The sequence below is a fragment of the Lepidochelys kempii genome, chromosome 10 (assembly GCF_965140285.1).
Source record: "Lepidochelys kempii isolate rLepKem1 chromosome 10, rLepKem1.hap1, whole genome shotgun sequence".
NCBI lineage: Eukaryota > Metazoa > Chordata > Testudines > Cheloniidae > Lepidochelys > Lepidochelys kempii.
The window spans coordinates 11,474,097-11,501,004 of record NC_136389.1 but is presented as its reverse complement, the minus strand read 5'-3'; the positions used below and the strand labels follow the sequence as shown (position 1 = coordinate 11,501,004).

General features: G+C 43.8%; 1 protein-coding gene across 3 annotated transcripts in view; it reads right to left on the bottom strand.

Moving 5' to 3' along the window:
* Positions 1-26,908, bottom strand: part of TTYH3 (tweety family member 3) — a 95,891-nt gene that overhangs the window by 41,480 nt on the left and 27,503 nt on the right. For all 3 annotated transcript variants that reach the window (XR_012161099.2, XM_073361980.2, XM_073361979.2), the window contains exon 2: positions 5,122-5,291. Coding sequence is in view for 2 of the 3 variants with exons in the window: in XM_073361980.2 (XP_073218081.2) it covers positions 5,122-5,291 (170 nt within the window). In the remaining variant the exon portion in view is untranslated. The remainder of the gene's footprint in view (positions 1-5,121; positions 5,292-26,908) is intronic.

Genomic DNA, 26,908 nt, shown 5'->3' with positions numbered 1-26,908 from the left:
AGCAGAGTGTGTGTGTGTGTGTCTCTCTCTCTCTCTCACACACACACACACACCCACCCCCCCCCCCCCACCTGACCAGCCGGCCAGCCACTGGGCTGTGTAAATGGAGGCACTATTTGCCATCTGCTGAAAAATTTATTTTCTTTGTATTACAATGTAAAATATTTGTTCCATTACACAAACCAGATATGCACTGGAGAACACAGGAAGGTTCTGAAAAGGTAAATTCTGTGTTTGAGTGTAAGCAGACCCACCAATCTCAGAGCACTGTGCTCTAGGGCTCAATACTCCCACACCTGACAGTGCGAAGGAGACATGCTTTGCACCACTCAACATGACTCCTCCAGGCAACGACAGGCTCAGTGTGACTCAGGGGCACAGCTACAATGAGATAGTCACATTAGAGCCCATGGAGGTTATGGGAGCCCAATCTGCAGAGGCCACTCTGACTTAGTCACTACTGTAGTTATGCCAGTCTACCTTTCGGCAGACAGGGCAGGAAGTGGCCCCCGCCAGCCAGGTTCCCATGGAAGCACTCCTGCGCCTACCTCAACCACACCCCACGCCAGTGTGAGCTGCTTGTAGGGATGCTCAGACCACACCTGCCACCCTATGCTGTCCGCACAGGCCCTTGCTCTGGATTCAGACCATGGCCATTGCTTCAACAGTGAGGAGCTCACCCAAAAAGATGCAGGGGGACCCAGGTACTGTTGTGGTGGACATGAGAGTTAACCTCTTTATTCTGTTACAAAGTGCTTCGCCTAAGTAGGCTAGATTCACAGGTGCACTCTAGCTCCTATGCAACTCTGACAATCATTTTCCATTGTCAACCTAGCATGTTTAGCCAGTTAAACTGGGTTTATGGAGTGGCCCAAAAGTAGCTGGAGCATAGCAGTGATCCTTGCCTCATTAGGGTAGGATCAAACCCTATCCTAACAGCATGCCTTAGAGAGGTTACAGATATTGGTGAGAGCCAGCTCTTTATCTAGGTCAAGTAAAATTTCTAGAATACGTAAGCAGACAACCCATAGTAATGTAAAATGGATTAAATATCACGATCTTTGAAAAGTGCTGAGGAGGTTGTGGTTTAAAAAAAAATACAATACACCTTGGCAGTATGGATCCTCGTGTTTGGTTTCATGACACAGAGACCACATTTATGACACCACTTGTTTGCATTTAGTGCCCAGCCACATTATTTGTGAACGCAAATCAAATGCTGTTTGTGCTCAAATGGCAAGTGTTTCATGGGCAAAACTGTGGTGCAGGTATGAAGATTTGGGGTTTGAGTCCCCATTGAATTACTCCCCTACCTTTTACAGCGGTAATGCCATTCAGTTAGTTCCAGTAGAGCTGCACCAACTTGAAACTGGAGGAACAATGACGACGCAAGCTCTAGGGCTTTTTGACCTACTACACGTGTGCTTTGGATATGCTTTGCTATTTAGTTAGAAGTTCGGAGCATAAAAGATGAGTTACGTGTGTTTTAGGTTGATACTATATGTGTATTTACTAATGTATTAAGTCTCAATTGCTGTTGCACAGATTTTTTCCATTGGACAAAATTTACTGGTACTTGAATATGGGTGCTTTATTTCACAAAAACATCCACACAAGATAGATTTTGGGGACATTGACAAGGACACACACACCCCCTACCAACTTGAGATCATGTCTGCAGAGCTCCTGCACCATAAAATTGAGCACTAGCGCACTGAACAGTGAGATTTTTGTATAAATGTGTAAAGAGAACTTGTGTTTAGACAGCCTGCATATTGTGTTGGGGTATTTATGGAGAAGACAGTTATGTTCCGATTTCCATGTTGATAAAGGTAAGTTACATTTTAGGATTTCAGAACTGGGAAGGGGGCCCCTAATCTATTTTTGCATCAGGTCCCTCAATACGCCCTTGGTGTGTCTCATTCTGATTTCCTATCCAGGAGGAAAACTACTGTAACACTAGGCCTTCAGGGTGGGGTGCAGGGCTTGAAGTGAGAGAAACACTCACGCCCCCAATGTGAAAGACTGATCACCAGGTCGCTTCTGAATATTTAAGAAGTGACAAAAGGCAGGCTCATGGAGCAACTGGCCCTCTGGGAAGAAAAATACTACACAGATGAGCCAGTCTAGCAATGTTTTTTGGAGTGCTTATACAGTCCAGAGTTAGCTAATTCCTTAAGTAGGAGGACAGCTATCAGCCACAACTGTGTTCTCTTTATTTGAAAGGAGATTCAATGATTAGACATTGTGAACCTTTCACGGTCTGAACAGCCAAGCTATAAATCATCTTTGCACTAAAGTGGTAGCATCCACTCCTCACATCAATAGTCCACACTGGCCAGTTTTGCTAAAGGAGAAGACTTTCTCTGTCACCATCCTAGAACAAGCCAGAGCCAGAGGTCGATTATATATGCTTTCTCCAGCTGCTGGAAGACAGACATCTGGAGTAGTCTAATTCCCAGTCACCCTAACATACATTGGCAGATGCCAGTCTGCCACCCTTAGTTCTTCGAGTCCTGCGGTAGAATATATACCCAGTCAACTAGTCTGGATAGCAGCACAAGCTAATCTGTGGCATCTATACCCTTAAGGTGCAGAGAAAGCAAAGGGTTGTCCATACTGTTTGTGTTCCTTAGCCAGCCATAAACTCTCTTGTACTCCCATCTCTGGCAGCAGGTCATCTGAAAAACAGGCAACTTACCAGAGCTGCAGGTTGCAAAGCCAGGGTCTGCTGTCTTTGCAAGAGAGAAAGCAGCATTTGGACAGCACTTTCAATTACCACCAGTGATTATGAACTATTGCTTCATGAGCTAGCCAGTTATCAATTCAGGGAGGTGGAAGAAGAGGGACAAATGTAAAATGAAGAGGCTAGCAAGAGTTTTCCTGGAGGAGGAAGGAAAAGTATTGCTTGGACAAATCATAAACCTTGGCTGTAACGACACACGCCTCCCAATTCATGCTTGGCAAAAAAAAAAAAAAAAAACACACACACACAACCAAACAACTAAACTATCAAGCATTGAAGCAGCTGGTTGAGATTTCAGGAATTCAGAAGAGATTCTCTCTAGAGTACTGATCATACACCCAAAACTAAAAAATGGTGTTTGAAAGTAATTTTGGTGCAAAGCCTTAACCTTTTACCTGCCTACTTTGGGAGGCATGAAACCCACAACATTTCCCATCTCACCCTTTCTACAGTTTAAAAACCTCACTACTGCAGATGCCTTGGACACAAAAACACTGCATAACAATAGCTACCAAGAGCCTGAAGCGGCACAATTATAAATAGCATCAGTGAGAGCTCCTGTAAGAAAAGGTTAGGAACACAGCACTTTCAAATCAATTGGGAATGGATGTTCATGCAGCTAAAGCTCCTGGGTCCACGAACAAGCAAGGTGACGGGGAGTTTAGATTTATCCTTTGAAAATTATTCTCCCCCCCCAGCTTTCCACTCAATACATCTCTATTTCCCTAGAAAGGCACAGTTGCTCTCTGAACAGAAGCCACTGTATGCCAAGATGCCAGCCCTTCTCAAACATTGCAAATCTCAGCCTTTAAAGGTGACTCCATCCCCAGTTTTCTATGCTCACAATAGAACACACTGCTCTGCTTCACTGTGCTTTCTCCAGCACTTCAGAGGGTTTCTATTCTCTTTGCCCTGTGCCTGGAAAGAGCAAATGTGAACACGTACAGAGTACAAGCTAATCCCTCCTCAGGCAACTAAGCCCCTTATCCACAGAATATAGCCCCTCCACCATGCAAACCTGAATACTGCAGTCCGAACAGCCACCTATTCACCAGGTGAGGAGAAAGACAATCCCTTCCCCTTTTCTCTCCCTTTACTTTCCTCAGAGGTGAAGAATTCCCTGTCAGTTCAAACACTGGAAGGAGAACTATAAACCAAAGCCAAAGCCCAAGCCCCCTAATGATTCTCCCAGGCTTCTAGCTTTTTACAGTGTTGATTCACTAAAACTGCACCTGATCAGTGTGTTCAGGACAGCGTAAGTGAAAATTAAGGCCTGATCTGACTGACATGGTAGTTTTGCATAGTCAAAGAATGCATGATCTTATCCCAAGTACTCTCAGAATACTTTAAGAGTTAGAAACAAGGAGGACACATGCTCATCTGATACTGTAGAGTTGCATGGTATTTCTAACCATAAGCCATCATGACCACACCTGGGAGATCACCTCCACAGCAGGACTAGTTTTGGGAGTATGCACTATGGCCACTGGAGACACTTACAGGCCCAAGTGCTGTCAAGGAAGAGCAGGGATTGATCTACGTGCAGAGGTACTTACTCCCAGTTTGCAGGCTGCAGTGTATTGTTTTTGCCACACTGTCTAAATAAAGCTTTGGGTTGTTTCAGAAATTAACTGAGTTTTCTATTTCTTAACTCCTGCCACTAATTTTTTGGAAGGTGGGGTTCCTTGTCTGCACTAACCCAAAACCAGAATCCAATAGGACTGTATTCTCTTCCCCCACCCCCTTTTCCACTTGCTGCCATTCTCCCCTCACCTCCTTCAAATGTTTCTGGCATTAAAACATTAGTGGCCAACACTAGCAACATCACTAGTGACCCTTAAGGTAGTGCATCAGTCTTACCAAAGGGATAAAAATGGAGCGATCAGGACTGCAAGCACTGGATACTATTTACAAAGGAAGAAGAAAAAGATCCATGCTTTTTATTTATTTTTTTTTTAAAACCCTAAATCCACCTACCCAATGTATTGGTTATTTCCTTAGGAAAACCTGCTACCACTGTAAATTCTTGACTAGGCCTGATAATTATGTGAACTGCATCCATCTTAATTAGGTGATAAGCCCCTCAGGACAGGGTCTTCGTTAACTGCTAGTAAATGGCAAATACCCTGCTGCTCTTCTGGCACTTTATAGTCATCATATGACTCAAACCATTATGCAGTAAGGTGTGGAATAGCAATCAGAAAAGTCTATGCTGGATTTTAAAGTTAGGAGTACACTAAAAGAGAGGAGGCTGTTTCCAATATATTGAGTCATGGAGTCATTGGCTGATGCTCAGCATATGTATGGTGTGGGAGGAAGTGGCAGTGACAAAATAGGCAACATTAATTTACCCTGCAGACAAAATGTAAACTCACCTGCAGACAAGGGTCGCGATGATCACACACCAAGCAGTGCAGCAGCAATCTGCATTTAAGTGCTCTTCACTTTTCCGATGGCGGCAGCACAGCCAGAACGAGTAGAACAGGAGGAAGAGGAGATCCAGAGCAAGGCAGGACAGAGCAACACCACCAAACAGCAACAAGGCCTGAGGAAGACAGAATAAAATAAAAATTCCAGTTACATCAGAAGCACCTCCATAGCATAAACATATGGCAGAAACAGATGACTTATCTGAGTCCCAGGGATTCTTCACTCATGGCATAGGTCACAGAATCCACCCCTGGACACAAGACTTTATGAAACTAAGCTTATTCATTAAACAGATACGTTCACAAGAGGATGTGCGGAGTAAGTCACAAATAATGGATGCACTATTGTCTTCCTGAGTCTGCAAGTCACATGAATGAGTCAAGATTAGTCTTTAATCCAGAGCAGAGATCAGTACTAGGGCAGCTGGTTGAACTGTACAGCTACGAGTATAAGAGTTTGTTTCCATTTCTGCAGGTCTCTTCATCTTCACGAATAAAATATTCCCTCCAAAATAAATGGTAGAGCAACACTAAGACTAGAAATCCAAGTGCACAAGTGGGTTTGAATCAGAGGGTGGAATTTATTATCCACACTTGAAAGAGACTCTCTGCTTTTAAAAATCAATCCCCAGAGCAGCAGTATCTTAGAGGCTCAAGCTGGGTCTGTATGCTTCCACATACTGTACATAGACAAAAAACGATCATCTAGATAATAACCAATGGAGATGGGAATATACAATAAATTTGAAATGCTCACTATCAGAACTAGTATGTGTCTACTTCAATTCATGTCTATGGTTTCCTTCAAATGATACCCAACTAGAAACATGAGTGCAGTGTTAACTCCAAATTTCTCATCAGAATCTCAGTGAAACTAGATTCGTTAACAAAAAACAAATGCTCCATTCAGAACATTCTATCAAATCCACACTAATGTAGTAAAAGGGATACTTCTGCTGATTGCATTTAATAGTCACCAACAACCAGATTCTACCCAGAAAGCAAATAAAATTTAAAAATGGCTTTAATATCTGGAATGGGGCCCAAGGATTTAGTGCTGACCCAATCGTCTTAGTAGTCTGCAGTTTAGATACAGATCTGTACCAACCATGGACAAAACAAAGGATTTTTTTAAAACAATGTCATCTCCCCCGCCCCTCCTCCCCCCCACCCTTCTTCTCGCACTACAACCCCACATTACAAAAGAGGTATTTGATTTAAAAAAAACCCACCACAAAAAAACCCCACCTATAACTCCTACCTGGTCAGACAACTGAGCTGAGGAATGTTGCAGTTACATGAAATGTGGTTCTAAGCAAAGGCTGTTACACCATGGACAAAATGCCAAGGTAACCCGCCTCTTAGAGGGAGGGTTTATAGATTTGTATTTTCCTTCCCACCCCCTTTCTTTCGGTCTTATAGCTACCCCCAGCTCCGTTAGCGTCCTGGGAAGTCTTGCAAGCTGCACAGTTCACTGTACTTCCAATCAAGCATGTGCCAGCCTTGACAGAACTTGATACCTGTCAACCATACATCATGAGATTTGCATCAGTTTATAGCCTGCCTGTTGGACCGCAAGTTGCCTACATGGCAGCATAGTACAGCCAAGGCTTTGACAATATATCCACAGCATTTACCAGAAGACAACTACTACAGATGATTAACACATACCTAACCAGACCACATAGAAAGATATACATATCATACCCAGAATCATACACACAGCTGAAACTATTAAAATGGGGGTGGGGAGGACAGAAGGGAGAGTTCCGTTCCCTTCACTAGAACACAACACATGGGGTGTGTGCTTTTAAGAGAGTTTCTGAACAAAGAGGGGTATTCAACAAGGCAACTGTATTCAGCTGTATTCCCGCTTCCCAAGGCCTGCCATCTACCAGCACACAGTACTAAAATAAATGCACCTGCCAGACTGAGATTCTTTTACAAACACCTTACGTACGGTCCCAGGCAAACTGCACAAGGGAAGAAAAAAAAATTCCCCCTTCAATGGATACGCTCAGAGAAGCATTACTGCCTGAAACAGGAGCCTCACTAATAATCCATCCCTTTCCTAACACACCATAGTCTTTCTTCAATGGTGAAGGTTTCATGCTGCAGCTCAGCATGCAGAGACATCAACTTCCCCCCATAAGAAAGATTGGTTCCTGTCACTTGTTGCACCCAAACAAAAAAGTCAGGATTGTGAAGTAAAGTTTTAATTTGTTTCTCTGTAAATATTCAGCTGAATGGGACTTGTCTGTACCTAGGAGCATGCCAAGGTTCTGTGTTCATTTCACAAGGAGCAAGTGTTTGTTTTCAGCCAATGGACATACAAGACTGGAGTAACTAATCCTTCCTATAAATCAATTTAGGACCCAGAGATACGCTGGCAGTGAAAGACTAGCCACTGCTTGCTTGCTTGCCAGGATTAAACTACTAGTATTTAAAAAGAGGGACTGCAAGGCTGGATAAATCCCTTACTCCCTTTATCCTGCAGCACTAAGTCTGGGAGACCCTGATATTCAAGGCCCCATTATTCTGAGTAAATTTAAAATTATGCACTTCGCTTTTCACCATGGAGAGCACAGATTCCCCAAGCTATCAGAGCCATTATAGTAAACGATGCAGGAACCATACTTATCTGGAGACATGGTGAAGGGGCAACATTTTAATCACTGTAACTACACTTCTGGCAGAAGCCAAAATCGAGCAGTCTTTGAATGCGGGTGTAAATCCAAGTAGTATCAGCCAGATTGGCAGATGTAGCTACGCTGTAGCAGCAATCTTTCAAAATAAAAACAGTAGTAGTGCCTATGGAAGCAGTGGTTGTGCAGCACTGGTAGCATAGAAACAACCTGATTTCAGAGAGATTCGATGCCCTGGAACTGCCATCCTTTGAGGCTGGAGTGGACAGCCTGCTGTACTTCCCACAGGCTTGCTAGACTCTAGGACAGTCAGATTCCTGGTAGTTTTTAAATTTATGTATGGTGTACCAAACACCCATTTAATGCAGGAATCAGATACAAGTGGGGAAAGCTGCGTCACTTGCGCAGATTGCTGGTATTGATAGTCACATTAACAAAACAAACAAGCATCCAGATCCCAATGCCAAGAAAGGAAGTCCCAGAGCAAGAGAAAGGGCACAGTGGGAACAGATTGCCACTCCAGGGATGGCTAGCACTATCTGGGCACTTACAAGATCATCCACATCATCCTAGTTGAAGGGACCATCACTGTGAAGGGAGAGGGTAGTTCAGTTTCCAGAACAGTGCACTTCTTGACCTCTACTAAGATCACATCAACAGGGGAGGTAATTAGTGCCAAGGGTAACTGGTTTTATTGATGTGCACCCCTATCCTTTGGAAAGGGCTGAGATCACCAACTCATTGTTCTTAGGCCACAGATTTCCCAACTGTGATCCACGGATCATTGGCGGTCCACAGAGAGATAGCTGGTCATGTGGTTTTGGTTCTCCTTTTTCCTAGCTACTAAGATTGCAACAAAAAACCCCTACAAATACACTAAATAAATACTTTCCTAATAGCAACATCTCCATATAAGGAGTTGCTGTTACACCCACTAAGTCATCTGACCATCATGCATGGGAGGGGAAGTGATCTGTGTAATAGCATATGGACAAGAGGTCTACAAGGTAATGAAAGAAACCAAGATGATCCTACCTATAAGAGAGCTTGAGAAGCCCTCACCTGGGCCACTAAACAGCTTCAACATAGTAACTTTCAGTCACTACTGAGCTAACCAGAATTTAAACTTGCGACCTGGAAAAGAAAAGCTCCCCATCTAGTCAATCAAAGCCAATCCAGTGCCCAAAGATCATTTTAGGGATTGGCAGAGTATACTGAAATCATGAGATACTTCCCTCTGCAAGACTGTAACTGGGGGAAGGATGACGCAGGTGCAAGCGTTAACATTTCCCTTCAGTTCGCAGTTACATGTTCCCCACTTTTGATTTTACAGCACTATAGGGCAGGATTTTATTTGCTTAAAAAAACAAAACGCACATTTTTACTGAGCGAACAAAACTTGTTCGAACACTGCTGCTGCAGACAGGAGGAAGGAGGTCTGGAAGGTTGGTTTTGAGCACACAATTTCTTATTTCAAGTCTTATTAGGGTACATTAACTTCATTTTCTGGTGCCAGATCTATTCATTGGCACAGCAGCCAGGTTTTGCCAGTAAACAGATTAAAATTTCCCGGGGAATACATCACTATTTTAGTACAACATGGAGCTTCCATTAAACTTTTCTGAAGGAGGACACTAAAGCCTTCACATATCCTTGAAAAACAGCACGAAGTACTTACTGGAAGAGCTAACTTTCCCTCATCACAATCTATTGATCCATGAGAGAGCCAGTCATTTTCACTACCACAGTAAAATATAGTGCTAGTTAGTTATATGGCCTCAACAGCAAGCCAAGAGAGATGCCCTTGATTTTCCCATTGGACTTGTCAAAGCCCAAACCAAACACACCCACTTACTCTACACTTCAGGAACACTTACACTTCATCCACTGCTGTAATGCAGGTGTACAACGGTTAGTGAGAAGCTCTCTCATCTACAGTGACATTTGGTACAGGCTAAACTACAGAGACAGGACTCCAATGAGCAAACTATCCGAGTTAAGTGCTGTGATAAGAATTTGGCTGCAATATACCTTTGTTGCATCTTCCACCAGTGAGCTAAAAAAATTGCTTCTGCTTAAAATTCAACTATTTCAGTTCACTGGACAGTTAGTTTAAAATCCATAAGTGTCTACAGTTTGAGAGGATCCCAACAGTACAGTTAGTTTAATCACTCCTGGACTGTGAACTATTTATAGTTTACTTTATAATTAGCCTTTGCCAGAAGAAAGCTTTCCCTGCAATCTGTGACTAAATCTAGAAGGAACATTACACAAGCAACTTGAGATATAAAATAAAAGCAGGAGGGGTTAAAGGAGTGTGGGAAGAGAAAGATGCTCACTCAGAAGAGCAAATGAAGCAAACTGGTCCACTGCCAATAGAGCACTCATATTTATTTATTCCAGTGAGCGATGTCAGTAAGGAGTGTGGGGAAGGGAGACACGACATTGTGAGGATATAAAGTAGTCCCAGAGCTATTTCCTCCACTTTGGCTTCTGGCACAAAGAGGGCCAGCACACATCTCTCATTCAGAAGCCCAGTAAGGAGTCCTATTTCTCCTATCCACTGCAAACGCTGCCCATCGCCTTTCAGTACTGACAGTTTCTTAAAGCTGGTAACGTGAAGGAAGCAGCTGACCCTCCAGCTCTTCCCCAGACCATGGGATAGTTTCTCTTAATTCACTTCAGTAGGTTTAATGCACTGGAATTAGTCTGCTTTAAGTGTGCAGCTTTCATTAATTCAGATTAATTTTCCTGAGGGTCTGCACATAGATAAGCCCTGAGACTGCAATTAGAGTTTGACTAAGCATCCATCACTGCCCCTCCCGCTGCCACTCTGGCCCCCATTTTACAATGCATACGTTCAGCACTGGAGGCCTGTAGTCCAGTTTGGTCAGTGTACATGAAACAAACAGCTGCCGTTAATGGTACATGGGCTCCAGAAGTTGACTAGTCAAAAGGTCTTACCAGATCGTTGTAGAACGCCAGGGCTGCAACAATAAAGGGTGATGCAAGTAAGGCTGGACCCCTTAATTACCACAGGTCACATGGGGGCAAGGTCTAGAATTCATTCCAGTGGCCCCCAGTTAAAAAAAAAACAAACGTTAGCTAAGAAGAACCCAAACCACTTAGTGCAAAGGATTAATTTAACATGAAGCTGGTATTTTCTCTAACTGCAAATTCAAACCCAAGCCATATGAATCAATGGAATACTGATGTTCCAATGGGTTAACATTTAACTACAACACATTCTCTCCCTCAGTTGTTACCACACTCTAATCTCCATTTTACAGAAAGGAAACACTCCCTTACTATGGGGGGGGGGGGTATCCCTCTAAATTGGCTGTTCTCCTGTTTCTCTGTAATGATGGCTGAAAGCCTCTACACACTATGGAAAGAATAAGACTCTCTCCAAATTCAGCTTCTATTGACAGGTCCCCACAGACTAAAAGTCTTATTAAATGAGGCTTAGCTCAGAACTGGCAGCTTGTCAAATGAGCATTCTCACTGAAAAGGTGGATTTCCTTTCAGGGGCTTGTGTTAGATTTCAGGAAGGGAATTTGCAACAAAGATGCATCAGTGTTTAAGCAGTTCCACTTTTGCAGGATTGGGACAAAGATTGTCAGGGGAATGGGCCCTCACCTTCAGAAGCTACCCCTTTCCCATATTCCCTATGGTACAGATCAGACCAGATTAGTAACATAGATGCATGTTGTCCCCAAACAAACAATCTGCAATACTTAAGATAAAGGGACTTCCCACTGGCAAGGGGATAGCCAAGAGCAGTGGTTCTCAAAGCCAGTCCGCCACTTGTTCAGGGAAAGCCCCTGGCGGGCCGGACCGGTTTGTTTACCTTCCGCGTCCGCACGTTTGCCACTCCAGGCCAGTGGGGACTGCAGGAAGTGGCGCAGGCCAAGGGATGTGCTGGCCGCCCTTTCTGCAGCCAGCATTGTCCTGGAGCGGCGAACCGTAGCCAGTGGGAGCCGCGATCGGCCGAACCTGTGGACGTGGCAGGTAAACAAACCAGTCTGGCCCACGAGGGGCTTTCCCTGAACAAGCAGCGGACCGGCTTTGAGAACCTCTGGCCTAGAGGACCCCAATGGGCCTCTTCCATCACTAGCGTCTGTGGTTCTTAGTTCTCTACCTCAACTACTACAGGTTTACATCATTTCTGACACTGCAAATACACAATGGATTAGCACATCTATTCCTGGCCCACAATGGTTCCTCCATTTGAAGTTTTACCTCCTTGGACAGACAGTTCTACTTTCTGTTAAAAAGTAGAAAATCAAAACCTCCTCCTCACTAAGTAGTTTGCCAGCCAACTAGAAACTGGAAAGCAGTTGTGATAAACTAGGAAAATGTGTGTTTATTAATATGGGACAGGTTCCTGTGTGGTTGTTTATGATGAGTTACTTGCTATGGAGTTAGATCAAGAGGGACAGGTAAAGAAACCAAGAACAAAGTGAAACAAAGGCCCAGATAAAGAACACCCCTGCAAAAGGCAAATACCATTTATAGCCATGGAGAGGAGACTTCACAGGCCCAGACCAGGTGATATGGTGAGAAGAGAGATCAAAGGGAGTATTAAACTAAATTAAACAAGTATTAAGCTTGGTCTGTGCTATCAATTTATGTTGGTATAACTACATCGCTCAGCTTTTGATTTCCCACACCCTTGAGTGACGTAGTTATACCTGGAGTTAGCGCTATGCTGACAGACAGGCAATTCCCATCGACATAGGTACCATCTCTCAGGGAGGTGGAGTAACTCCCTGATGGGAGATGCTCTCCCATCAGCATAGATAGCGTCTTCACCAAGCGCTGCAGTGGTGCAGCTGTGCCGCTGCAGTGCTGTAAGTGTAGACCGACAAGCCCTTACAAAACTTCAAAGGCCCTAGAGAGGGAGGAAATTTTGGTGAGTAGGGGAGATTGCCCAGGATGTCAGTGAAAGAGCTCACAAGCAGACAGACTGGGAGAAATAGGAGCTGAGAGCAGGCAGGTTCTCTAAGCAGGCCTAGGCATCTAGCCCAGGAGCAGCTAAGAGCCACGTGGTTAGGTCTGTTACACCTTTAACCCACATCTCTGAAAGCTGTATTCCTGCTGTTAATATCAACACTGTGACAGAAGGCTTTGTGGTGCCTGACTATTAACTACTAGTCTCAACTCCCAGGGAAAAATGTCAACCACAGGGCTTAAATGCCAACTGGACCTGCTGAAAGTCAGGGTTGGTACACAGTGGGCTGTAACCCAAGTCTTGGTGTAAGGGTGTGCAAGTTGAGAGACTGAGGCCAGACACCTATGGGGGTGCACGCAGGAAGACCTGCAACAAGGACAATAGTGCACTTAATCCAGTTAAAAGAAAAGTTTTAGTGTCCTCACAAGTCGGACAAAGGTAGTGCAACCTCCACTGCCAACATTTCCCCCACATACACAGGTCTGCTAACGGAGTTCAACTCGCTGTTCCAGGCCTACATCTCTCAAAGGCAAGACCCAGTGGTGCCAAGCTGCCTGTTGGTACATTATAGTGCTTTATGTACACAAGTAATTTTTACCTAAGCACATGACCCCAACACTAGGAGGTCTTAAATATCTTAAAAGAAAGGAAAAATTATTTCCAGGTGGAGTCAGTGGCTTAATCCCCACTCCTCTCCTGCCCCAGCAACCAACCCCCTCCCTGTTAGCCTCTTCATTCTAAACAGACCCATTTAAAAGCGAATTTTAAAAAGGCACCCCAATTTCTACCTTAGGTCACTGCGGGGAGGGAGGGTACCACACACATCCAGGGTCTGCACATTCCTAGAACTAGCTCTGTACCAAAGCCAGAATTTGAAGCCAAGACTCCAGATGTAAGAAATCAATGCTTTAACTCGCTCTGCCAACTCTCACATACAAGTCAAGATACATATGGAATTTCATTTTGAGCTAGCCACCGATTCAGCCCTTTACCTCTTAATTTGGTAGACTTCTCTGAGCATCTACTAGACCCATGGACTCAGCACATAAAAGAAGAGAGTAGTTCAGGAGTGAAAATAAGTAATAAATCTCCGTGTGCGCCAGGAGTTACCACCACCTACTCTCACTGAAGGAGGTTTGGCTCATGACATTAGTGTTCATGGTTATAGTGTGAAAACACTCAGCCCTTCTGGCCAGTTAGCAAAGTCATGCATATTGGGGCAAGGGACAAGGTGAAATGCAGAGACTTAATAGCCTATTCTATCCTGCATTGGCAGGGAATTGTTCCCTACACCCCTCTAGAAGCTCTAGCTGCCTGTCACTACACACAGAATGGTGTCACTAGGGAGACCATCTGCCATTCCAACTACAGGGCAGGCACTGCTGAAATCTGAAGGAAGTGGATATAGCACTTTGCATATAAGGAATACCTATGGGACAGGTCCAGATGCTAGTGGAGGCTAGAAAAGAGTTAATCTATTCTCCCTCCTGCAGAGTCTGTTTTTGTCCTCACTGAGTATGGGACCCTCTTAGAAACCCTTTTCGACCTGAGCATGCACCACACTGCATAACTTCAAGGGCACTCTGCTATGGCATACTTGCATCCAGCAGAGATGGCTAGATGCAGCGCTCCATAATTGCTGTCATCCCTGCTCCTTTGGTCAGCCCAGAGTCTCTCTCCCATGGAACTCTGCATACAAAGGGCCCACACCCTTGCCAGTAAGAAGGAAAAAGATCAAGTTCAGGATCAGAGCAGTCTGTTCCCTTGCATTGTGGCCAACCAAATGATTAAAAAAAAACAACAACTTTAGCTGGAAGAGTGTTTAAACACAGTTTAAACTACTCACTGAGCCCCAGCATAGATGGGGCCTTTAAGAGAGGGCTCTCCCCAAAGTGGGCAGAGGTGGAAAAGTCATAGATTTTTCCCAATAGAAACAGCATGTGACGGTCACTATCTGAAAGTCAAATATGAAGGACTGGAGGACAGCTTTGAACAAAAACAAAAAAAAATAAAACAAAACAAGGAAGGAGCAAGGGCAGCCAGCCAGATCTATATGGGTCAGAAACAAAACAAGCTTTATCCAGTCACGGAAAATTAGCTGAACGGAAATCCATCAATGAAGAAGATATTTTTCCATAAGTGTGACAGCTGTAGATAATACAGCTCAGCTGGTTTCCCTTTAAATACAATTAGGCTACATTTTGAATATCTTTAAGGATTCAGTACCATATGCAGTATTTGAAAAGCTCTGCTATGGAAAGAAGCCACTTTACAATGCTTCTTAAATATATGCATGCACTTGCATACATAATTAGTGCATGTGCACATGTATGTCTTTTCTTCCAATGTACCTTGTTCTCTGCTAATGGCATCTCCACCTAAAAACAAAACATTTCTCAACACTGAGTACCTCACTATTTGGAGGCTTATCAAGAGAAACTGAAAGGGAAGTGGTCTGAATAGATCTCTTCCTGTAACTAACGCAAAAGAAAAAGCTTCAATAGAAGAGTGATGGAAGCTATACAACTCTCCTCTTCACAACGGAATTTTGGTTGTGCAGATTTTGTTGAAGTACAGGTCTACTCTAAAGAACAATTAAAAAAAAAACAAAAACTATCACACTTTGGGTTTTGAAGTTTGCCACCATTAATGGTGTTTGGGTTTACAAGGGAAAAGGCACATTCTAGTTACCAGTCCTACAAACTCACCTCATTACGTAAGAGTCAAGCTGTTTCCCCTCTTTCCCATCACCTCCCCTAAAAAGCTTTGCCAGGACAAATCATACCCTTTGCGATACCTCTCACCCCTTGCCTTCAAACAATTTTGCGCAGCTGTAACAATGCTGTTGATTAGGCACAAGGTGGAAAAAGAATCCTGCTCACTTCCCTAGCTCATATGGTTCAGCAGGTTAATGGGAATTAAAAAACAGTAAGATACATTTTGCTCCTAAACTAAGCAGATGATTTCATGTAGGGAGCAGATCTGCCAAACAGAGTGGTATTACTTTTACCCAATCACTTTTCAGACTACAACCATGCTTTATATGGCAAGACTAAAGAGATTAAGGACTGACTTCATTACAGTTTAAGTATCTACATGGGGAACAAATATTTAATAATGCAGAAAGGTATAACAATCCAATGGCTGAAAGTTGAAGCTAGACAAATTCAGTCTGGAAATAAGGCATACATTAAACAGTAATAAGCCATTGGAACAATTTACAAAGAGTCATGGTGGATTCTCCATCGCTGGCTATTTTTATATCAAGATCAGCTGTTTTTCTAAAATATATGATCCAGGAATTACTTTGGGGATGTTCTATGGACAGGAGGTCAGACTAGATCACCACAGTGATCCCTGCTCGGTTTGGCTTTGACTTTCAGAAGTTTGCATGAGCAGAAAAAGGATGCCATCAAAGAAGGTGTTCATTACTCTCTGCAACTGTTACTATTTGCAAAACATAGCAAACATCTGGGTATATTCAAAGAAGTTGTGACTTGACACAAGGAATAATAATTCTTGCCATCGGAGTGGAATTAGAAGTAATGCATAGCAGATGCTGGTGGAGCATCACAAATTTATTCACATGACAGATAGGAAATGGGAAGAGTCCAGGGCTAGAGAAGTGTGGGAATGTGATGTGCCCTTTGAATGTGAGACCTATGCTGTGCCAATAGGGTTTATGGGGTCCTTAGATCATTTCTAGAAAAGTTTCACCTCTGAAATGCTGACATACAATACTGCTGTGAGGAACCATTTGAAGAAATTCATCTTAATCCTGCTTAGGTTTCTAAATCTAAATCTGCTAGAGGTCCACTGCTGTCTACTCTCTGATCAGGGATAACTTTCACAACATTAAAGCAGTTTATACGATGCTGTGTAATTTGAGGGGTATTCAGAAGTCAAGCACCAAGACATCAATGTAGTATAAGGTTAGTTGAGTAGAAAGGCAACTTAATTGAAATGTGGGAATAAATTCAACAACATTCTCTCATGGCATTAGCATGTCAAAGAGGCAATCCCCAAAATGGCAATCACCAGGGTATCAAAATATTCCCCCCCCCCCCACACACAGAGTGTACATTAAAGCTCTCTCTCAAGAATAGAGAAGATTGCCATAATATCAGCTCTTACAGTACAGTCTTCAGGGACTAAAACAGAAAAAGTGATCTCTACCTCTACCCACTTAGATCCCAAAGAAAGACGCTCTGCAGAGTCTATTATGATGATCTTCATAAAGCACTGAGTAGGGTGACCAGATGTCCCGATTTTATAGGGACAGTCCCGATTTTTGGGTCTTTTTCTTATATAGGCTCCTATTACCTCCCACCCCCGTCCCGATTTTTCACATTTGCTGTCTGGTCACCCTAACTCTGGATAATCATTTTATCAGTGATATTGTTAAGAGTTTAAAAGTTACCACAACTAGGCTTCAGAGCCAACACACCATTAAGATGAATGGGGAAATTCATAGCACTCACAACTACTGTCTCAGGCTGTCACTATTGTTTACATTTGGTTCATGTTTTGCAGATTATCCTTGCAACCAAAAGGCAAGAGACTTTTTAAAATGAAAGTTTAGGAGTAGTCTACACTTGGGATTTGCCCCATCTGCAATCCTCCGTAGCCACCCACAGGTATGGCTGCAAACCCTTGGTGTAGTCAAGCATACTTACTGTTTGCACAGGGGGTATAACATGGGTTTCTAACTCCACCAAAACAAATAAATTGCTCTACCAGTCTACATTGCACAAGTGCAACCTGCTAGCTACACTGATGGGGGACCTTCCACAGATGAAACAATAAATAAAATAATCAATCCACTGCAAGCCAGCTCACTTGACCCTTTCTTTTAAAATAAGCTATTTAAGGCCAATGTTAATGTATGAGGGTAGCTACTCTGGAGGAAGATGGCCGGTTTTAAACAGAAGAGAAAAAGCAATAGTTCTCTGATGAAATTTTAAACTATGAATGGGAGGACTGGAGAGGTGAGGAGAGATAACACAGATCCCTGATCTGTCTACTGACTATATGGAATTTAGCACTTTAGATAAGCTATTACCAGCAGGACAGTGGGGTGGGAATAGGTATTGTTTCATATTCTCTGTGTATATATAAAGCCTGCTGCAGTTTCCACGATATGCATCTGAGGAAGTGAGCTGTAGCTCACGAAAGCTTATGCTCTAATAAATTGGTTAGTCTCTAAGGTGCCACAAGTCCTCCTTTTCTTTTTGCGAATACAGACTAACACGGCTGTTACTCTGAAACCTATATGGAATTTAAGTGACCCAGCATGAACGAACAGCATAACAGGCTGTTAAATGTTTAGATGCAGTATATCTGTAACAATCAAGAGCCGCACTCTTCACTTGAGATGGGCACAAATCCTCAACTTCCCCTTCAAAAGTATTTGAATCTGTATAGGAAGGAATTTTCCTCCTTGCCTTCTGGCGTGGGATATTTTGGGGGCAGAGAAGAAGGGGGAAGCACACACACAAAAAAGTAAAGCTTGTTTAGGTGCAGTAAAGAAAAACTCTTCCCATCTGCTCTCCCCCTTAGGGAGTGGGGCCGAAGAAGAGGGAGGAAGACAGCTCACAAAAGGATAGGTCTACACTACACACTAAGCTCCAAGGAGCCTTTGAATCAAGAAGCAAAACAAAAAAACCTTTACCACTTAGAGCCTGTAACACACAGGAAGCAGCAAGATCAAAGCTATTAAAGCCAGCCAAGACCAACCACAGTCACAGCTGGAGCCTGTGTTTCTGCACCACTGACAAGACTGGAAGCCTCATTAACCACTTCTATTGTCTCAGTATGGCAGACTCCTGGTGCAGGCTCCTCACCAATTGCTGGAAATGACTAAGGCCTCCAGCAAGCTACGCTAAAGGGAAATATAGTTTTAAATAGAGACACCTTCCTTCACTTAGCACCACAGAACTGTAGATGTCTTCTCGGCAACCAGAGGGCGTTAGACAGTATGTCCCTGAGAAGAGCATTCTGGCAAGTGGTAAGCACTCATGATGAGTCACTGCTTCTTCTGTCCAGTTGTCATAATTAGAGGGGACCATATGCTTTTAAAGTCTTAAGTATCATTCATAAGAGAAGAATACATATGCACTGAAGTGATATACTTCAGGTCAAACCATATAGTAGCAGCTTAAGAGCAGTTGCAGGGTAAGTAGGGTGCCACAAGGCTGCTGGGGGGAGGGCGCAATCTGCTTTGTAGAATAATCATCCAACAATGAAAGTGTCTCTCCATAGTCCCTCCATTTTAAAAGTGACATTGATCTCCTTTCATTTCAAATCAAAACTATTAATTTATGTTACAGCTCATCTGCCCATGAAGTTGGAAACTGTCAATGCCAATGGGCCTAAATAGTATAGCCACCAGTTTTGTGTCAGTCTTCAGACATGTGTATTCCTCCCATTGCACAATTCCTCTGCTCTGCATGCTGAGTTCTGGGGAGCCTGTAGGCTCCTGGACTATCTTGCAGAACAAGTTTCTTCCCAAAGTGAACTAAATAGACTAAACAACTCATTAGCTAGTCTGCAGTGATATTTGTGCTAGCAACCAGAAACATCTGAAGGACAGGTAGACTAGAAAAAAAAAACCCCACACCCACCCAGCCACCCTCTAAGGATGCCTCCAGCCTGCTCAGGACACCACCATCACTGGAATCGTTCCTGCATAGATGGTTCAGAACAATTATTTACATGCACTAAGTTTCCAGTTCTGTTTCACAGGAAGGGATTTCCTGGCAACTGTTTAGAGGCTCCACCTACACTGACCTCATAGCCATGTTTGAAGAGTGACTCCATCTAAAGCGGTTTACAATGTGGTCTGACAAGGCTAGTGTGAATGGAGCCAAATCCCATTTAAAAAAAAAAGGCAGTTTCTAATATTTTAACATCCATCCACAGCAGCCAGTCACACTTTATCATAACACAGTTCAGCAGAAACCAAGTTTAGACACTGTTCTTAAAACACAGCTGACAAGAGAAGACTGGGACACTCTGCTGTTCCAATAACCTCCCTGGAGCTCAGAAGGTGAAGAAAGCTGGTGATTAGCCTGCCATTTAGAGTCAGATTTTAACTTAACTGTGCACAGCAGCGGGTTGCAAGCAGAGACAAAGCATGTCCTTTCTCTTCCCACCCACCCACTCCTATTTCATATCACAAAGGGAATGCAGCAGTACAACACTCAAGCTTAAGTAGCTTAGAGATGAGCCTCTGAAATGTGCAGACATGGCTTTAGGTGTACAGAACTTTTTCCAGGCAGACCTGAAGTTGGGGGAGGGAGAAGGAGATGCAAAAAGAAAACAAAAAACCAAAACCCAGCAAGCTTATAGGGAGAATGCACTTCAACATTAAACACTGCAAATCAGGGAGGAGAAAGCACTAAGCAGCATGCATGCAGCGGGAAAGGGGACTAGAAAATTAGCTTGAGAAAACATGCATTTAGTAAAGTGCCACTAGTCTGCATGGATGCTGAGTTTTCAATTTTACTACACACTTTCCAAGAGGCTAAAATGGTACAGGTGGCCAGATTTCATAAGACAAGGGCAAGCTATGCCTCTCTATTTCACAACGCCACAGCTTCTTAAGAAGTCTGCACTGTGTATACTACGTGCCTGGGGCAGACATACACGCAGAGCAGCAGAGGTCATGTCAAATTTCACTGGATTCCCCTCTTATAGCAGTGCCCTGAATTCTGCCCACCTGAGGGCTACACTGGCAGTTTTTCAGAAGCCCTTTTGTTGCACTGAATTGCATGAAACTCCAACTGCAAATGGCAGCAATGAATCAGGAGAGACTAGGTCCCATCATACACAGATGCAAGAAGCCCAGATATCAGTGGGGCAACTGTCCAGTAAACTGCGATTGACATGGTTTCTGCCTTGACTGCAGAAGACTTCTTTCCGCCATTGAGTCTCTCCCTCAGTCTTATACACAACTGAGTCCATATATCTATTATTCTTACTCCCCTCCTCCCACAGGGAAAAAGGTAGCAAATACAGCAGAACCTCAGAGTTATGGACACCTCGGGAATGGCGGTTGTCTGAAGCATTTGTAACTCTGAACAAAACAGCTCTGGCTCCAGCAGTCCAAACTCCGGGCCAGGTTCCAGAGGCAGCTCCCTTCCTAGGTAGGGCAAGCTCGTCTCCTACCCAAATGGGGGTGGGTGGGTGGGTGGAGATTTTATTTTTATATTTATATATATATATATATATATATTACACACACACACACAGTGTGTGAGTGTGTGTAAAAACAGCACCCATGGCTTACAGGAAAGCAGTGTAGATCCCAGTGCTGCTCCTGCCTGCAAATCGCAGCCTCTTCAACTCCTAGCTGTAAGTGGGTGCCATGAGCATGGAGGTGGGAACAGGCCACCCAAATGTGCCTACCTTTAAAATGCAATAAAGGCACAGAACAGTATTTGCTTCCCCCACTGCCTAATTGGTTACTTCTATTTTCACATGGTGTCTGGTTGACTGGTCACTCTGGAACTCTGGTGTTTGCATCTTTGAGGTTCTACTCTAAGTTAATGCTTCGGACTGATAAAACTAGGCACAGAGTTATTCAGTGGGCCATATTGCCTTGATGCTGTGCTGCTGATTGGCTGATGAATTTCACAGCTGCACAGCAACACGAAAACCTAATGAGGTGGGAGGTTGGCAGCGTGCATGAGAGCTTGCATCTCAATCCTTCCTCCACTACATGCCCACAAGCAAAGCATGACACCACTATTGCTTCGGCACTCTGGATAATCACAATATTGATCTCTTCCCCACCCAGAGGTTGGGGGGACAAAAAAAAAAAAAAAAAAAAAAAAACAATCGCAGCAGGCAGTGCCTTTGCACAAAAGGCAGAAACAGTTGAATCGTGTCAGCCTAACTAGCCTGTTTTAGACAAGCACATAGCATCATCCTGTTCTCTTCTGTTCCCTTCCCTGCCTCACGTCTTGGGTAAGGGGGGAGAAGAGAATATAGTATGTGGGTCTGCAGAGGAGGACGACAACGGAACAGAGGAGAGCCAGCCCACCCGCTTCCTCACAACAATGCCAAAGGCTGCTCAAGACACCCATCCTTCAATCAGTGGGCCAAGTCAGATCTATTATCCTATTTACAATGTTGACATTGTAAGAATGCTACCTGAAAATGAGTCAGTTTAGGTCAAATCAATTGTGAAGCAGAAACTCAAGCACTGACCCCTGAAAAGAAAGGTTGCTGGGCAGCACTATTATCCATGTAGATTTCTCTCTCCACTAACCCAGAAAGGGAGCACAGCAATCACAGAATAGCAAGGAATAGCGCTGTTCTAGATTCCCAGACTGCAGTGACATTTGAGTCAGAGCAGAAGTTTTTCCAACAGCCAACAAGCATCGTGTTCTCCCAGATTCAAGTGGAAGAAGGGCTTGTAGAATTGGCATACTGTGCTATGTTACTTGATCCAGTGGTTTGACCACTACAGCCACACAAAAACTGAAACAAAATGTGTTACGATCTGGAGGCAAGGCAGCGGACCAATTCCAGAAAGCCCAAATGTAGGGACATTTACCAGGTCTAACAGGCAAAAACCCACCACTTCACTAAAGCTTTCCTCCAGTACCGCCCACCTACCAAAACCAGTATTAGTCATTTCTCATCACTTTCCAACTAAGGGAGAAGACCTGACTGAGGATGGGGAAATTGCTGCAACTGTGAAAAAAACAAGAGAGATGGAGATAAAAATATGCTGAATGACTACTTTCTATGACTAATAGACACCACGGTGACAGGTACCTTAGGAGCGCTAGTTCTAGGGTGGTGCCTAATTGGCATAAAGTGGAGCAGATTGCAAACAAACAGACTACAGACACCAGCATGTAAGGATACCCCCTGCCCGAGATCTGAAACCAAAATGGAATGATCTTTCCACAGGCTACATCACATATGGTCCTGGCCCAGTCTGTGGAACTCCTTGAGTCATTTGGGTCCTGAATACCTGGAGAAACCTGCCCATCGTTATGGAGCTGAAAGGTAGATGAAGAAGTGGTTGTTCTCTAATCTGTGTGGGGAAAGAGGTCCTCTAAACTAGCAGTTACCAAACATCTGCAGAAAGCGTAAGCGGTCTGGTCACACAGTGCTGGCTCTCATCCTCGTTCTCAGCTAAGAGCTGATTGAAGGGGAGATTTACATCAACAGGGCTATTTCCACCCACTTTTCTTAAAAAAAAAAAAAAAAGAACAAAGTAATCACACTAAAAATACATCCACTGGTACATTTGATAGAAGCAACTGAGACTGGGTGGGGAAACCATATATGCCCCACTATGAAGATGGGTATTATGAATGCAAGGTAGTGCTAAATATCTAATGCTGGCTAAGTATCAAGATACTGTCTTCTCATCTTCCACCAGGCTACAAGTAATCTAAAAGCATATGTGGAGGGACACACACAAGGGACTGCTGGTTTTAAAAACTACAACAGTACTTTCAATGAATGGCCATTACATGTTGTAAAAATCCATTAACACACTGTCACCACCTTTGCCTCTCCATCTGCTCCTGACCAGGACAAATGGGTATGAGGAGGAGCCAGTTTCTCTTCCCTTCTGCCATTATTCATACAGCTGTGACTTTGTGCTAAGTCTGCATGCAGTCCTAGGACTGTAGTGCCTCTCCCCGGAGCAATGGGTGAAACAGTTCTGAAGATGCAAAAGTTCTACAGTGCCACAGCTTGTAATGAACCAATTCAAAGCAAGTCTCTTACCAAAAAATGGGCAAGGTATTGAAACAAGGGGTCTCTCTCTCGCTCACACACCCTCCCCCACCCCTCTAAATGTGACTGTCACTAGAGCTGCATGCACTATGTGAACTCTACTAGGCAAGCAAGGCAAGAAAGGAGTGACAATGGAAATATAACTCTTTTCAAGTGTTACTGTACAAACAGATCTGAAAAGACATTGAAGACAGTGAAACTTAGTGCAGAGACAATAAAGCGAACAGGTGAAAATTAGAAGTATTTGTCATCACTCAAAAGCAGCAGCTATAGTTGGCACACTCAGAATCGCTGGATAGATAAAGTTTGCAGCAGTAACTTACAAGGCTATTTCCAGCTCCTCAAAGTGCAAAAAAAAAAAAAAAAAAAGTTGAAGTGCAGTTTTAAGAAGTGGTGTCTCTAGCACTGATGCAGCGTTTAGCTTTGTGTTAGAAACAACCCTTGAATGCTCTCCAGGGGTCTTATGCTGGCATAGACATTTCCCCCCCACCACCAGAATCATAGGAATGCAACAGTGGACAGGCACTAGCGATTAAGTATGCTGTTGTGTAAACCTGCTGCTAGCAGGCTTGGACACAGTGGCTAACATCAGTTGTCTGTCTATTCCAGTGCTCCCCCTATTGCTACTGCCAGTACACTTGCAGACCCAGCATCACCAGTAGCATCCTGGAGAAATTTCAGCACAGAGGCCAGTGTAGACATTCCCAGAGATAAAGTGGGAACTGTAAGAACAGAAAATAAAAGGGAAGAACGACATGGGCCACATTCATCATGAGGTACTCTTCATATGAGGGTCTGACTCAGCTCTCAGTGGAGCCCATTACTCCTTACCATTTGTATAGTGTTTGTATCAAAGCACTTTTTGTTTTTGGATGTTTATATAGTACTACTTGATCCGTCAGTTAATGCCACACATCCATGAGAGTGGTTGGCTAGACAGCAACAAGAGAAGTTAGAACAAACTTCAACTCAGAGACTAAGTATATTATTGCTGACTCAGTATTTCTAGCCCCTAGGAGCTAAGGGGGCAAGCTTTAATCCTCAAGAACAGCAGTTAGGAAAAGGTGCCCCTTAATATCTAAAATCAAGTGAACATCTGCAGTAGTCAGAAAGCTGTATTCAGCTCAGAAGAATGCATCCACTGCAATTTGTGGGTTGACCCACTGCTGTTACTCAGGTTACTAGGTTAGCAGCAAGTAAAAATCCATAACTGATCAAACAGTTCAAAACTCCATAAGCGATGGAGATTATACAGGCTCTGCTCTCAAGGATATTGCATGGTAATAGCACTCTATAGCGTTTCCTCTCAAAAAAGCTGTGGTGGGTCAAGCTGGTTCTTACTAAGTTGTGTACAAGGTCTTCAATCAGGTTCAATCAAGTTAGGATAACTAGGATCTTGAGAGTGGTCTTTTCACTACATCTTTTAACCAGGACAAATTAATTTGAGTGCAGGGTTTTCTCCACCAGCCAGAAGACTCGGGTGTTTTTTTTGTACCAGTTGCACAGCTCAGCCATGTGAAAACACCAAATCAACACATTGTCTATGGCCTAATGTGGCCAGCATCTCTGATGTCGGGAGTGGCTCAGACAAGAAGGCCAAAACTACTTACTCCATCTACTGGATCATGGTGTTTAAGCAAGGCTTCTCCCTTCCCCCGGTGTATTGTTTGACTCCTTAATGATCTCGTCACAACGGAGAAATGATTTCCAAACAAACATAGGAGAGCTTATCACCTTGTGAGCACTATTGTAGTATAACTAGCTATACGAGTAGCCTTTCTAAACTCACACTTAGCAAAAGGAAAAATCCATCAGGGTATTTATTCCTATATTAGTCCATAGAACTCCTCTATTGAGACAAAAATCTTTCTGCCCACGTTAACGAGGCGGGACTTCAAAGATGAAATGCTATTCTCAACTCCTGCCTACATTCTGGAAGGCGTTTTCTATCTCACAGCTACTGTCTCCCAAAATACCTCATACTGGTGAGGTCGGAGCAATTGGGAGGGATGGCACAGGTGCCAAGTAATCTGTTGTTTTGGCAGAGATACTTCAAATGGTATTGCGTCAATAGTTTTTAAATCAGCAACTCCCCATGAGAAAATTGTTAAGCAGGGAGTCTAGTGCTGAGCAGCACCTGCAGTTTATGAGGGAAGTCTTCTCATGTGACAGTGCACTACCGCACCGGCCACTTGTTACCAGGTACAACTGAGGTACTCTTACCCCTACCCACAGAATCAGGCTGCAGCTCTTTCACTGGCAATAGGGAGGAGTCATTCACATTCAAACATGCTCATCAGGACAGAAGAACCCCATGCACAGCTACAGACTAGGGACCGAATGGCTAGGCAGCAGTTCTGCGGAAAAGGACCTAGGAGTGACAGTGGACGAGAAGCTGGATATGAGTCAGCAGTGTGCCCTTGTTGCCAAGAAGGCCAATGGCATTTTGGGATGTATAAGTAGGGGGCATAGCGAGCAGATCGAGGGACGTGATCGTCCCCCTCTATTCGACATTGGTGAGGCCTCATCTGGAGTACTGTGTCCAGTTTTGGGCCCCACACTACAGGAAGGATGTGGATAAATTGGAGAGAGTCCAGCGAAGGGCAACAAAAATGATTAGGGGTCTGGAACACATGACTTATGAGGAGAGGCTGAGGGAACTGGGATTGTTTAGTCTGCAGAAGAGAAGAATGAGGGGGGATTTGATAGCTGCTTTCAACTACCTGAGAGGTGGTTCCAGAGAGGATGGTTCTAGACTATTCTCAGTGGTAGAAGAGGACAGGACAAGGAGTAATGGTCTCACGTTGCAGTGAGGGAGGTTTAGGTTGGATATTAGGAAAAACTCTCACTAGGAGGGTGGTGAAACACTGGAATGCATTACCTAGGGAGGTGGTAGAATCTCCTCCCTTAGAAGTTTTTAAGGTCAGGCTTGACAAAGCCCTGGCTGGGATGATTTAATTGGGGATGGGTCCTGCTTTGAGCAGGGAGTTGGACTAGATGATCTCCTAAGGTCCCTTCCAACCCTGATATTCTATGATTCTGTGATCACTGTGCTCACCCACACTCCTCTTTCCCATAAGCTACTTTCAGATAGAACTTCAGATCAAACTCAGAAGAGCCACATCCCAGCTATTTCTATTGACCTAGCAAAGAAGCGAGAGTACTGGGCACCATTCACTGCAATGCACAAGTGTGTATGAAATCCAAGTGAACCATAATGTCTACAGCTTTAGCTATACCACGCTCTCTCTGAGCATCTAGTTTAACCCTCTCCCACCCTGGTATTGTCAGAGATGGAAAATCCTTTCACCCAGATATTCTGTAGCTTTTAAGACAGATTAATCTATTTTCATTTCACCCAGTGGTCTAA